Source organism: Octopus bimaculoides, chromosome 19 (assembly GCF_001194135.2).
Source record: "Octopus bimaculoides isolate UCB-OBI-ISO-001 chromosome 19, ASM119413v2, whole genome shotgun sequence".
In the NCBI taxonomy this organism is placed as follows: domain Eukaryota; kingdom Metazoa; phylum Mollusca; class Cephalopoda; order Octopoda; family Octopodidae; genus Octopus; species Octopus bimaculoides.
In genome coordinates, this window is record NC_068999.1 from 53,854,818 (window position 1) to 53,870,686 (window position 15,869).

General features: G+C 35.4%; 1 protein-coding gene across 1 annotated transcript in view; it reads left to right on the forward strand.

The window, feature by feature from the left end:
• The window catches only part of LOC106875399 (sodium leak channel NALCN), a 76,044-nt gene that overhangs the window by 44,972 nt on the left and 15,203 nt on the right, over positions 1-15,869 (forward strand). Inside the window, exons 17-27 of the mRNA XM_014923510.2 lie at positions 5,523-5,530; positions 8,553-8,692; positions 9,081-9,242; positions 9,469-9,648; positions 10,658-10,778; positions 11,177-11,308; positions 12,878-13,045; positions 13,722-13,826; positions 14,084-14,190; positions 14,822-14,942; positions 15,144-15,242. Of these exons, the coding sequence (XP_014778996.1) occupies positions 5,523-5,530; positions 8,553-8,692; positions 9,081-9,242; positions 9,469-9,648; positions 10,658-10,778; positions 11,177-11,308; positions 12,878-13,045; positions 13,722-13,826; positions 14,084-14,190; positions 14,822-14,942; positions 15,144-15,242 (1,343 nt within the window). The remainder of the gene's footprint in view (positions 1-5,522; positions 5,531-8,552; positions 8,693-9,080; positions 9,243-9,468; positions 9,649-10,657; positions 10,779-11,176; positions 11,309-12,877; positions 13,046-13,721; positions 13,827-14,083; positions 14,191-14,821; positions 14,943-15,143; positions 15,243-15,869) is intronic.

Here is a 15,869-nt window from a genome sequence, read left to right on the forward strand (position 1 = left end):
ACTTCTTTTTTAATCTAAAATATACTCTCCTTCATTTTCTACAATGTTCTTCCATCTATCAGGTAGACTTGCAAGGCCCTTCTTCCAAAATTCACTTGTCTGTGACAAAAAATACTCCTCCAGTACTGTTCTGACCTCATCTACAGAATTCATGTTTTTTCCATCCAAATAATTTTGAAGACTGCGCAATAAAGGATATTCAGATGGAGCAATGTCTAGCAAATATGGTTGGTGGGGCATCGTTTCCCATTCAAACTGCTCCAGCCTTTGGAATATCATCCTCGCTGTATGTGGCCGAGCATTATCCTGATGGAAGAACACCTTTTGTCTTGAAGATGGTTGTTTTTCTTCTAGCGCTGACCATTCATCTATAAACATATTTTCTTTACACTCGTGAATGAATGTTCATCTTCTGAATGTTTTCAGGTTTTGTTTCTTTCTATATAGACCCTTGTATACTTACATGTATATGTATGTATGTTTATTTTATATATCAGACCCAAGTGTGTCTATTTGCATTATTATCTATCTCCCTTTGTGTGCATGTTCTCTTTTATTTTTTCCCCAGTTTTAGCCAAATGGCTATATATCTATGCATTTCTATATAATCGTCACAAGTGTTTTATGTCTGTTCATCTGTTTTATATCAATGTTTGCATTGGTGCTTATTAGTTGACTTATTTAAATTTGGACAAAGCTGGATGTCTATCCTACTGCTGATCACTGAATTCCACAGGCAGGGAATGGTACATGCTTCTGTCAGTCAGGTAAAAGGAGGTGAACAAAATGATAATACTGCTTCACTAAAATTACACAATGGCTAAGAGAAGATTTTGGCCTCATGGACTTGTGATTTATGGCCCAGTCCACTGGTCTTACAGCCTTTACATTCACATTGTTTTGAATTAGTTTTGCATTCTCAGCTTCAAGATTTCGATTATGTAATTGTTTATTTTTAGAATGATTTTGTTGGGGAGGTGTGAGAGGCTGGACCTGGTCAGTTTGAACATAAAACAGGTAGAATATTTGGGCCTGGTATGGCCGGTTTAAACGCTAAAGGCATAAGAGATTCTTAAAAAGGATGCATTTTACTTGCATCAGCATGGAAAATTATTGTCAACAATTGTTTGAAACTGCCTTTTATACACTCCATGTGTAGTTGAATGGTTAAAAAGTTCACTTCATAATCACAAGGTTCTGGATTTGATCCCACTAATGGGATCTTGGGTAAATATCATGTACCATAACCTCAGGTCAATCCTAGCTGTGTGTGTGAAATTGGGTAGATGGAAACTGTTTGGAAACTCATAGAATAGATTGTTTATAATTCAAAGGTCCAGCCTTGTCACACTGTGCCTTGCTGACTGTGCCCTAGAAATACATCATAGGCGTATGTGTATGTAGCATGCTCAGCCACTTAGAAGCTAATGTAATGAGCAGGTAATTCAGTTGATCGAGCAACTGAATGCTCATTGTTAAGATCCATTGCTTATATACACTTAGTAGACATGTATGTTTATTTGTAGTCTAACAGAAAAATTTACAACTGAAGAAATTTGTTAATTCTGTTTGTCTGGTAATTACTAACTAATGGTGCCATCTTTTGAGGTCTGTCTTATTTAAAATGATAGGTGAGCAGAAAATGAATGTGGGTAAAGTGCTTACAAAACTATGTTTTTATGTTGTGTTTTATCTGTTCTCTCTCTGCTATAAATGTGATGTGCATGTTTTTTGACTAAATTACTTTGTTTCTGTTACTACATTGCCTGGTTGTGTTAAGTGTTGTAGACAAAGCTGTGAGATACACATGTTGCATAATTACATAACTAGTTTGTCACTTGATTCGTTTAGACTACCAAAGAAGAGAGATTGAACAATATATATATGAGTCTGATTTTTGAAATGTAACTTTCTTCCTTAACACAACAGTTTCTGTTCAACATTTTGTCTTTATTAATATAAAAATGGATTTGTTTTTCTTTTTCTTTTAAAGCAGGTACAAAAGTTTAGAATAGCAATCTAAGTTGTTTAGAATGAGAAATCTGAGTTATATGAGGCAATGTTTTAAATGTTAAAACTCTGTGCGTGTGTGTGTACTTTATTTATAAAAGATGAGTAAGACTTTGAATTAAGCTTAGTTCCATTGTTCTTTGATCTATTTAGTCTATGAAGCACTATTATGCTAATAGCTGGAAGTGTTGTTTCAGTGATAAAACAAAATGTATATTGTACATGATCTTTCTGCATATAACCAGTACCTCAGAAAAATGGGAACAGATTTAAACTTTGGATATCAGCCTTGCTAAATTTAAGAAATGTCTTCACTAATCACTTGAAAAATGTCCCCGCTAATTCTTGATGCAACATCCAATTTCATTTCAGTGTTTGTCTGTACCAGTTATACACTGCTCCACAAATCTCATTTATGAAAGATGTGTGAAACATCTCCAGCAACAACTGAGGCTGCTGCTACTATTGTTTACAGTTTGGAAACTTTCTCAGTGTGCAATAATTTCTAATTTCTTTTTTTTTTTTTTTTTTCCCCTCTACTTTATTTGTCTGATTTGACCTTTATTCATTTCCTAACTATTGCCAACTTAATGTGACAGCAATGCTGTTGTTGCAGCAGTTGGATATTTCTAATCTTTTTTCCTTCTTTCACTCACCAATCATGATATAAGTCTCCCATAAACCACCACTAATTAGAGATTATAGCTGAAGATTGCCTTTATCAACTGAGCTAACGATATATTTATATCATCTCTCTGATACCAAATTACTTGCACAGTGTAATGAAATTCCATTTTTTTCTATTTGGTAGCTAATGAATGCTAATTCTTTGACTATATCTTATATTGTAACCTTTACTATTCTAATATCTTTTATCAGTTAATTCTATAACACTGGATATAATAAAAGATATTGTATGTGTTGTTTGGCAGAATTATTAGTGTTGGATAAAGTACCTCATGGTATTTATTCTGATCCCCTGTGCTTTGAGTTGAAATCCTACCTAGGTCAACTTTGCCTGTCATCCTTTTGGGGTTGATAAAAAAAAGTACCAATCTAGGACAGTGGATAGGCAGAGCTGTTAGAGGTTCAGGGGAGATGCTTTGCACTCTCTGTTCTGCGTCTTTGCATTCTGACAGCAATGCCTATGGCAACACTAATACCAAGTTGTATTGGCCCAAATCAACTACCTTTCCCTTGGATAAACATTGGTGGTATGGAGAAGGGGAGACTTGCAAGCACAGGCAATTGCTAGCTTTCCTCAAGAAAATCTAGCCCAGGAGGGCACATACATGTGCTGATGCTTAATCAATATCGACAGACAGAGACCTTACAGAGACCTTACATGCTGTTTTGGGTGTCAACAGAACATGACGCTTTTTATTTCTCCCACAAAAGCTTTTTAAAACATCGAGTTTAGTATAAAAATGTAATCCTTTTATGGTTCCTTTTTGCTCGCCAACCTTCAGTTCCACTTGATGATGAGAAAAAAAAACTGTCTTATTCTTTTGGATGTAAAAATGGGAATGCATTGATGAAAAGTTAAAAGAGTGAGGTGGGAGAAAATATTGTATGATGGCAGTTAGTTAAGTTTCCCAGGTTCATGGGCTCTTTGACTTGAGCCATAAAAACTCTACACCCTACTCTCTCTCTCTCTCTCTCTCTCTCTATCTCTCTCTCTTACACACACACACACATACTGGTTTATAAAATTAGTGGTGTACAATTTCATTGACCTTTAGCAGCTTTCTATGTTTCTTATTTGTCTATCTTCCTTTTCTTTCTTCTCCATCATTTTTCTCATTTGCTTCTTCAGTCTTCTTGGTTTGGCCAGTGTTGTATATAATTACAGGGGTGTTTTACTGATTAGCTAATCAGTTAATCTCAAATGAAATAGAAATATTTACATAGATGACCTTTTAGCTTAACTTGACCAGTTCCTCAGATGTTTCTACAGTTTTAGTTTTACCGTTATACTTGGGGATGGTCATATTTTGCCAATTAAACACACGCACTTATATATATGGTCTTCACTGCAGCTTTGTTGTTATTATTTTAGTGAAGAACGAATATATAGTGAATGTGGTCCTACCCATGCATGCATGGAAGACAGACATTAAACAATGATGATGATAGTGATGTGTTTAATTGGCAAAATATAATCATCCCCAAGTATAACAACATGCTCTGTTATATTAATTTTGCTCTGGTGAATAATGACAGGATATCAACGTGAAAATTACTCACCTCTCTGCTCATAGATAAAATGTCACACCAATTTATAGAAAAAAGAGGATCCAGAGCACATATAGATTAGTTGTTTGAGAATATATTACATGCAATGTGATTGGACCTTCAATCCAAATCCCATTCAATATTCAACCAATCGCTGCACAGGACTCAACCAATGTTCAAAACTCACGTGATAGGTAAAATGACCAATCATTACAGATTAACGCACTAAGCTTGTATCAGTTTAATGTATTCAATATACCATAATAGAAATTGGTCTTGCTTCATGTTCAGTGTATTAGGAAATATTTTTCTATTTTTGTATATATTTTTTCCTTGATATGTGAAATATGTTCTTGTGGGCTATTTAATATATTGAGTAAAAGACAACTCAATGAAAATCAAAAATGACAACTGAACTAAAAACAGTATTATTTCTAAAATTTACAAGATCATCAATAATACATCTATGTAAGCAAATCATTTTGCTTTAGTTTCAAATTTAACCTTGATATTCTAATCTGTTAAAATCTGAAATTTATTAAGCATCATCATCATCCTCGTCATCACCATTTCATGTTTGCTTTCCATGCTGGCCTGGGTTGGACAGTTTGACAGGAGCGGGCAAGCCAGAGTTCTGCACCAGGCTCCAGTTGTCTGTTTTGGCATAGTTCTTACAGCTAGATGCTCTTTCTAATGCCAACTACTTTACAGAGAGTACTGGGTACTTTTGACGTGGCACCAGTACCGTTACTTTTGACATGGCGCCAGCAGAGGTGGGTTTTTTTTTTACATGGCACCAGCATGGGTGTTTTATACATGGCATGAGCACTCGTAGTGTTGCCAAGTAGCTTACAAGACAAGGACTTCAGCTGAGAGAGGAAGTGAAACCAAGGGAAGTCGCTGTGTGCCAGGTGAGAGACAGGGATGGCTGTCTTATTACAGAGGAGATACTTGGTTACCCCAGTTGGACAAGGTGGGAGAGGAAGGTAGGGAAGAGTTAGAGAGAAAAATAGAGACAGTCAGAGTGAAAGAGAGGGAACAGTGGGGGGAGTATAAGTAGGTACAGTGGGGGAAAGAGGGAGATGTTCCATAAGAGTGTGCAGGAAGGTATTTAGAGATAGCAAGTGAAGGTGAGAGGAACGGGAGTGGGTGGGAGATGGGGATGGTAGATATGTAAAGATATAGAAAGTGTGTGGAGGGGCCTGCAGTGGGTGGTGGGGGGTTTCAAATTTATGAATTTCTAAATTTTAATTCATTGGTGATACTCCATAAATTAGGTTGTGGTGTTATGTAGTTCCAGTTGTGCTCCTGTATGATTGAGCTATAGTGCTATGCTAATCAAGTTGGGTACTACATGGGTCAGATTGTGGTGCTACATGGACCATATTGTGCTGCATGGCTCAAATATAGTTATATATGTGGTTATGTTGCCAGTTGGTTCTTAAAATAAACTATCGGAAAACAGTGTTATTCCTTCTTATTGAGTTCAGTTGATGGCAAAGAAAAGATTGGTTGGAAACTGTAATTAAAGGAGTTATGAATGAATTAAAAGAATATCTAAATCTAATCAAAATATTTATTCAGTTATCAAACAAGAATAACAAATCAACAAAGAATTCTTGTCCATACTCAATTATTTCTGTATAGTTTTTTGATATTGTTTATAACTAAAGGTTACTTTCATTTTGTATGTCATCTATTGATAAAAATTAGTACAATATTTTAGTGTAACTCATTTAAACTGCAGGTATATGAAACCCATACTAATGTATATTGCTGAGAGATAACAATAGATATATATATATATCTATAAATATGTAAATATCTATATATATATATGTTGTTGTAGGTGTTGCTATAGTAACTCGCTGGCTGCATGTCGACTGAATTTCGGGTTGAAGAGACATCATTGCATGAAGACTTTGAAATAGGTCAAGACAATATATATATTAAACTGCTATTCCAATCAACTCTACTTTTCTACTTTTTCTTGCTTCCTAATAACAAGCACTTTTTTCTCCAAAAGGCTAGCATTCGTATATTATTATTATGATTGTTATTAATATTTTTACTGTTGTTGGGTGCTGAGCTACATTGCTAAGTCCATGACCACATCAGTACCAGTGACCCAGTTGGAATCATTTAATTTATACTGTTCATTCCCCTATAAAAAAAACACAAACATTACATCTTTCCTCTCCTTGTTTTGTTAGATATCTGAATACTTCCATGTATAGTAACTTTTCAGTAGTAGCAAATAATAATAATAATAATAATAATAATAATAATAATAAAAATGCTAGCCCTGGTATTAACTCCTACTCTCTGCAAGAAGGGGTTTTTTTTCCATTAATCATTCTGTTTGCTGCTAACATCCTTATAACTAAAACATCCTTTTATTTATATTTTTTCATATTTATTCCACCTCAGTATAATTAATCTCACTAACATTGTTATATTATATTAATAACTTTTTTGATATTTACTTCCCAAGCACCAGACTGCACTGCATCTTCTCTCTGCACTGCAATTAGATGAGGACTCTTCAATGATGATATTTTCACATAAATTTCTACATATTTTGATTTTCTGGCATTTTTTCTTATTTATATAAAAAAAAGTAACTGTTTTTGATTTTCCATGTTTTTATTTTTTCTTGTTGCTGTTTTAATTTGGCAAATATATTTTCTAAGATAAACACTTTTACTAAGTCGATGTTTCATGTGTTAATAAGGCTTCAAGTAAAAGCCTCCTGATCTATGAAGGTGATGAAGGATTTTAAAAAGAATTTGGGTTTAGTCATAAGTCGTTAGTTTTTTCTGTGTTTGTCATGTCTGTGACTATTCACTAGCAACATGTTCTGTTTGCCCACCTAATAGATAATTGTGGTTTGTTAAAACTGTGTACGTGTTTAGTCACCATATTTCACCAGTAGTTTCCAGACATCTCTGGATGATGTACTAATATAGATTTTTGTATAGCTACCATAGTGTATATATACTAGAGTTAGAACGTAGAGCTTGCAAATTTCAAGTTCAGTTGGTGTAGTGTGTATGTATACATTAGAACTCAGTGGTTACAGGTCACCAAGTTGCTGACTGAATATATTAAGGTTGAGAACCTTGTTAGCAAATGTAATGCACCATCGATATCACAGAATGAAGTCAACAATCCAAGAGCCCAAAATGGCAAGTACATTATCCACAATGGTAATATTTAGCCCCACTTAAATGTGGATGTTCTTTTAGAACAAACTATACTGTGATAGATACACTGAGAGAAACTCTCATAAAAGCGAAGAGATCCACCCCATACAACCTTGTTTGGTGAGACTGAATAATAAGTGTTCCAATATTTGTTGCTGCAAAATGCAAACTCCTGTACGGAACATGTAAAATTGACTTGCTTTACTTTACTGAGAGAGACAAGACATTGGTAACTATTGCATATCTGACAAGCCTGCAACTCTACACGACCTCCCACATAGAACAAATGAAAGACAAGAGTAGTATTTCATGTGTCTCAGCATCATCAAAAATGTTTACTCTGCACACTATGCCTGAAAAAATTGGCTGGGTGGTCTTATTTGGAATGCTTTTGGTGATAGATCTGCTCACTTAAGGCTGAATTGGAGCTGTTCAACAACAACTATAGCAACTCATGTAACAATGATTCTATTTCATAGATTAAATTATCATCTATTCTGTTGTATCTTTCTGCTTTTATTATCTATATATATATATATGGGAGAATATACAAAAAATAACAACAGACGAGGACAGGTGGTGTAAATAACAAAAGTATATATTAGTATGACGCTCGGGAATACGGAAAGTCTTTGACGTTTCGAGCTACGCTCTTCAACAGAAAGAATACGGAGACAAGGAGAAAAACACATATATATATATATTATATATCATATTGCAACAAGAGGTGACTAAAAGGGTAGAATATGAGACTAGATAATTATTTACAATGTCTAATTTAGGTGACCAGCTTTACTTTTTTGTACTTCAGGGATTGGTTTTTGTCCTACTAAAGTTTATAAAATTAAGTACAAGTAATATACTGGAAGTAATTCTATGTATTACATTGTTTGACTGCTTAATATTAGCCTTGTACAAGTATAAAGGAACCTTATTTACAGCTTCATGGTTTCACTCCAATAAAAATATAAATATATGAAGCACTAAATAATTAGTTTTCTGATAAGACACTTAAGACACCAAAAAAATAGGTAGAGCTTGTTTTTTACTTAGTTCTCCCTGACTAATCTTTTTTAATACCTTTTAATAAATTGTTTGTAGTTTCACATGAATAATAAATTTGTTCTGTTTGTTTTGACCAGAGATTCAAACCAGCAGCGTATCATGTCAGGAGATTCCACTCAAATGATTTGGTCAAAATCTCTTCTCTCGCAACAACATCAGATCCGACTGGATCGCAGGTTAGTCCAACAATTATTGCTGATCACTCAAAGATTTGATACACCAAATTGCCACAAGCTTTTAATAGTTGCATAGTTCAGTAGTCAAATGAGTCAACTGGATAAAACAGTAAAGCAGATGCTTTTCACATGAAGACTAGTGAACGTGCATTGCTTCTCTGCAAATCAGCAGAATAGAGGAATATTTAAAGGAAAGGAATGACTGATTAACTGAGACGGGACTATGGTTAAATACATCAAGGAGAGCCTTGTCATTAGAGAAATATAAATTACTTATATTTCAATCAAACATAAATATAATCAGTCCTGTCATGCAATGTCAAGCCTCATGTGACTTGATAACTTGAGTATTTCATACAGGTTAACTGGACATATATTGTTATTACAGGAGTTTCCGTGCTGGATCACGTCCCAGTAGTCTGAAGATGAAATCTTCCACAATGAAAGAGAATGGTGACATTCATGGCGTAACAATGACTTCATCACGTCGTACTGAAGATTTTGATATCAAAGTATGGCAACAGAGAAAGCAACAAGCTGAATTCAAACGGTACGTATTGACAATGCTTGTAAGTATCATCATCATCATCATCATCATTTGATGTCTACTTTTTCATGCTTGCATCCATTTTGTTCTTCTCCTGTCCCTTTTCTTGTTGCTTTCCCTCAGATTTTCTTTCGTTTATATTTGCTAAATTTTAATTATTCATTTTAAAAAGTTTTAAATGAGAAATTTTACATTTTGCATAGTATTTTCTCTGCTTCTGTCACTGTAGGAGTCAACAGGAAGAAGAACTGCGAGAGAATCATCCTTACTTTGATACTCCACTCTTTGCAGTTGGTCGAGAGTCAAGGTTCCGCAGGTTCTGCCAAATGGTCGTCAATGCTAGATACAAGTACATGCTAAAAGATCCTGTTACTGGCAAAGAAATAATCAGCAGATCTAAGCGTCTGCAGTAAGTATTTCCCTGCCCTTCTGTGAAGTCTAGACTAGTTGGTCAGGTAAGCTATTATTCTGTCAAAGTTTGACAATTGGAATTGGTAAAGATCCCCTTCGGTCATGAAGGACCATAGGATTGCATCTTGAAAGCTACCCACCGAGGCACAAGTCCGGGCAAGGTTATTTTTTTTATGGAACACCAGTAGTTGCCTCTCTCTTTCTTTTTCTCTTTCCTCTCTCACCCTTTTGCTCCAATTACTCTTATTTCCTCCATTTTATTCTTGTTTCTTTCTCTCTCCCACCCTAATTAATTTTCTACTATCTTTTCTTCTGTTCATTTGCTTGATCGCATTGCTTTAAACAAAATGACACAATGTAGTGTTGTGAGGCCTTTTTAGTCATGTCGGGCATAAGGCAACCTCACTAGTGCTGGTGCAACAATAAACTGCACCCTGTATTCTCAGTAAAGTGTATAGCAAATAAATAGAAACAATGTGTGGTCAAGAGAATTCTTCAGTCATGTCTTGCTGAGGAAATGGCAACCGCTCTAATACTGATGTTGTGATAAAATGCAACCTTTATACTCTAATCTTTTACTAGTTTCTGTCATTAGACTGCAGCCATGCTGGGGCACTGCCTCAAATCAATATATTAATCCTTTAGCATTCAGACTACTCTGTCAAATGTAATGCTTATTCATTCACATTGTTTTTAATTAATTATGTGTTATCTCGTAGCTTTGAGATTTAAATGGCATGATTGTTTATTTTTAGAATGACATTGTAAGATAGGTGTGGGAGGCCAGATCTGGCTAGGATGAACATAAAGCAGGTAGAATATTTGGATTTGATATGGCCAGTTTAAATGCTACAGGGTTAAACCTCATTCTCCTTATCCAGTTAAGGATAGAATTAAAAAGCCATGTGCACTTCAAATGAATAAACAAATAGAAACAAATAGAAACAAATAGAAACAAATGAAATGTTTATCCTGATTAAAGATGATGTTTATGTTTATTCCCACAGCAAACTACTTGGTCTTGTCACCTACCTTGATTGGATGATGATTATTGTAACAGTATTGTCTTGTATTTCAATGATTCTTGAGACTCCAAGTTACCGAGTGGAGAATGAGCCGAAGCTTCAGGTAAACTGCTCACTACTCTCTCTTTTTTTACTCATCTACCTACTTACATTTAATGTGTGTGTGAGAGAGAGAGAATGTGTGTGCATGTGTGGTCTTTCTCATCATAACTCTTTATCGATTTCATGCATTTTTCTTCTTTCTCATTCTCTTTATTTCATTCCTCTTTGCTTCTTTCATTCTCTTTCTCTCTCTCTCTTTATTTCCCACTTACTCTTGGCTTCTCTCCTATTTTATACTTTCTCTTTACCTCTCTCTTTATTTTACACTTTCTCTTTGCTTCTCACTCTCTCTTTATTTTATAATTTCTTCTTACCACACTCTCCTTGTTTTATACTCTCTCTCTCTCTATTTAATGTATCATTTTCCTCATTCTTGTTCCTCTCTGGTTTCTATTTCAGTTTGCTGAATATATATTTGTCATTTGTATGAGTATTGAAATGCTGCTGAAGATTTTAGCATCTGGCTTTTTCTTCACTCCAAAAGCTGTTGTCAGAGATTTTAGTGGTGTTTTAGACCTTTTTATATACACTGTAAGTATCCAGTTGCCTCTGCTACCAACCAGTTTTGCTTTGTTATACATTGTGGAGTTTTATCACATGGGAATTGTAAATATTCATATCACTGCTTACTAGAAAAATAACCACTGAATCTTGCTTCAATTTACAATCACAATGGCAATGAATTACCAGTCTTTACTGTGTAGGACAAAGCGTTGATGTATTTGTTCCAGCTTTCAGCACTGAGTTCAAGTCTCACCAAGTTTAACTTTATTTTTCATCTTTTTGGGTTGATGAAATAAAGACCATTCCAAAGAGGTGTCTTTGAACAAGACACCTCAGTTCACATTGCTTCAGTTTACTCAGATGAAAATGAGTGCCAGTTGGTGCAACCCTTTCTACCTCCCAACTGTCATGTCTTCAGTGTCACTCTGCTACATTGATGGTGAACCTTATTAAGCCTATCATGTTGACATTTTAATCGTTTAATAATCCTGTCATTGAAATGTCACATGTATACACATGTTTTAATCTTTTGTAACTGCTCAAGGATAAACTTTTTATAAAATGGTATTGCAGGAAGATTTTTATTTTCAAAGTCCATTGCATGTCACCTAAAAACCTGTTGAGTCCCTGGTAACGCATTCTATAGATTCACTGTCTGATCTATTACATAAGGCATAGGAATGGCAGTGTGATTAAGAAATTTACTTCACAACCATCTGCTCGGCATTTTGGACAAGTGTCTTCTACTATTGCCCCCAGGCTAACCAATACCTTGTGAGTGAATTTGGTAGATGGAAACTATACAAACCACATTGTATATATTCATTTGTTTGTTTATACATCCATTTTTCAATGTTTGCTTGGTTTAGACAAATATATTATTGAGGTATTGTTTCACAGCTGGATGCCCTTCCTGTTGTTAACCTATATCTGTTTTTCAAGTAAGGGATCTCTTATTCCACATGTCTTCAATGGCACAAAGCCAATAGTTGAAGTGTAAGCTGGAGAAATGATGACAACATCACCATTTATAACCTGTGATCTTTGATGAAGTACAATTGTTAAAAGTCACCCAGGCATGCCCACACACATATGCACACATGCATACATGACAGGCTTCTTTCAATTTCCATCACAAGGAATCCACTCACTAGGCTTTGATTGACCCAGGACTCTAACTGAAGACACTTGTCTATGGTGCCATACAATGGGACTGAACCTGAAATCCTAGTTGGGTAATGGATTTCTCACCCATGCAGCCATGTGTGTGCAACTACATGCATGCATGTGAGAATGTTAATATTCTGCACTCAAATGAGTTATGGTCAATGTCATTTTCCTGTCAACAAATTGTCCAGTAATTCAGTACTTTTAAAGATATGCAGAATGCAAAAACTTTCTTTGCTTTGAAAGAAAAGGTGAGGGTTAGTGATTTCAGGCTAGCATAATAAAAAAGAAAAATCTGCCATGAAACCAAATGAACAAATAAATTACTCAATTTGTAAACAGATTTATAATAACTAATATCTTTGTTATATACTTTTTGTTCCTCTTCAAATGGCTTGTTTTATCCATATTCACTTATTTTATTTGCAGACAAGTTTATTATTTCTAATTTGGATGCCAAAAAATGTTCAAGCCCAGTCCGGTGCTCAAGTTCTCATGATTCTCCGGTGCCTACGTCCTCTTCGAATTTTTAATTTAGTCCCTCACATGAGAAAAGTTGTTTATGAATTAGTACGGGGCTTTAAAGAAATTCTCATGGTATAGTTTCTTTTCTATTTTTTTTTTTTTGACATTTATGTTTTTATAAAATTATTATTTTGATTTCGTTGGTGACCCAAGATGTGGTTTGATTAGCAGTTAAATCATGACAAACCAAGTTTACAACCAGAGTCCATTAGCCATCTTAGTCTACAACTCTGCTGTTAGACTCTGGCTCTGGTTCTACTTATAGCCGGTGTCTGATATTTGGTGCTTGTGTATGTTTGTACCATGGTCTATTTCATTAGGGCATATATCACCAAATGGATAGCTTCTTCAACGATGAGGATGAAAGCCTTTAACATGACCTTCTAGTCAAGACAGGAGCTGAGTATAAACATTGAAGAGATGATGAAGCGATCATGTTGTCACTGCATTATCTCAAGATGCTTGATCACAGAATACTGAACCTTCTCAAAAGAAACTACAAAAGATTGCAATAAGTATGATTGCAGGGTTGATAAAATATGTACCAGTGAGTACTGGGGTCGATGTAATTGACTTACGCCCTCCCCCAGGTTGCTGGCCTTATGCCAAAATTTGACACCATTAGTTGAAGTAGTAGTAGTAGTAGTAGTAGTTGTTGCTGTTGTTGTTGTACACAGACTTAAAACTACACCATCATTAGTGTCTTAATCGTAATTATCATCCTCCTCGTTTGTATTTTTTTATTCAGGTGTCTATACTTCTGATTCTACTAATGTTTGTATTTGCAACATTTGGTGTCCATCTGTATGGAGGTCGTTTGGCACGTTGCAATGATCCAAATATCACAGAAAGAGTAAGTTGACCCTTTTTTTTGCTTCTCCATTTAAATTATAACTTATTAATTTACAACTTGCATATCCATATGCAAAGACAAAATGGTGTTCTCAAAATAAGTTACAAAACATTGGTTCTTCAACCAGTCAACCTACACTCCAACCACACTCATCAGTAATATACCTCTTTCATTCCCATCTTCTTCATTCCTTATGATTATAAATAAATAAATCTAGTCAATTTATGTACCATCTCTTTACCTCTTTTGTCCAACAGAAATATTGTGAAGGTGTATTTATGACCCAAGTCTATGTTACTAAAATGAAAATCCTTGAAGATAATGATAACTCAACAAGACCAGGTTACTTTGTGCCAAGAGTATGGTAAGTATGCAGACTTTGGACATTTATTTCATTGGTTTCTTATATCTAGTTCTTTATCTTGTGTCATAAGCTGTCTCGTCTGAGTTTTCTTTTTAACTCTTTAGCATTCAGGTTACTTTGTCAAATATAATGCTTACTTATTCGTATTGCTTTCAATTAATTATGCATTATCTTGTAGCTTTGAGATTTTGATGATGTGATTGTTAATTTTTTTTTAATGATATTGTAGGCTAGGTGTGAGAGGCTGGATGTAGCTAGTTTGAACATTAAACAAGGTAGAATATTTGGGCCAGATATGGCTGGTTTAAATGTTGGTTTGTTTTTCTCACTGTAACTTAGTAGTTCAGCAAAAGAGACCGATACAGTAAGTACCAGTCTTAAAAATAAGTAATAGGGTCAGTTTGCCTGACTAAACCTTTCCGGGCAGTGCCCCAACAGGGACACAGTCCGATAATAGAAACAAATAAAAGATTTCCTCTTGGTGTGTGTTTAACTGTACCACACCAGTTTTATTGATTGATAAGATGTCTGTAACGACAGTGTTCTTGCATGGCCTTGCCTATAGCTGCTAGAACAGATTGGGGAATGAATTGTCATTCATAACGTTTATATTTTCATTTCCATTGTTTAGGGCGAATCCACGAAATTTCAACTTTGATAATATTGGCAATGCAATGCTAGCACTATTTGAAGTTCTGTCTCTCGAGGGCTGGTTAGAAATTCGAGACGTCATTGTAGAACAAGTAGGCTGGGTAAGTTCCACATTAATGTTTCTATCCTATCCTTTGCAGAATGTTGACTTTCAGTTACCATTGTCTTTGATAAACTACATTAACTGAAGATAGGAGCTATCTGATAAGATGTGATATTGATTGTAATTTCTTTCTTCTTGTCCATGTAACTCCTAACATGACCATCCTTAATAAGGAATTCATTATGACTTCTTTCTACAGGTACATGCCATTTACATTCATGTGTTTGTCTTCATTGGTTATATGATAGGACTTACACTCTTTGTTGGAGTAGTCATTGCTAACTATAGTGAAAACAAGGTGAGTAAACTTTCACATTGTCGACTGATTTCACTAGCTTACCTTCTCATTTATTGTTAAATGATTTCTACAGAGTGTAAGCACCCTGAGAGAAAAGTTGGATTTAAGAAGCATCAGATGTGGTGTGCAAGAGAGACGACTGTGCTGGCATGGTCATGTGTTGTGAATGAATGAGGACAGCTGTGTGAAAAAGTGTCACACCCTAGCAGTTGAGGGAATCTGTGGAAGAGGTAGACCCAGGAAGACCTGGGATGAGGTGGTGAGGCACAACCATCGAACATTGAGCCTTACCGAGGCAAGGACTAGTGACTGAGACCTTTAGAGATATGCTGTGCTTGAGAAGACCCTGACAAGCCAAGTGAGACCATAGCCCATGGACTATGCCAGTGGGTGTAACCAGCCCACTTATGAGTAACCCCTCATTCATTGGACAATAAACTTTGCTTGCGAAGACCTATTGAGGCAAGTTAAATCAAAATCAAAATCACTGACATGGCCGATGACAGTACCGCCTGATTGGCACTCGTACCAGTGCAACATTAAAAGCACATCCAAGAGTGATCATTGCCAGGGCCATGGATTGGCTCCCATGCTGGTGGCATGTAAAAAGCACCATTCGAGCGTGAT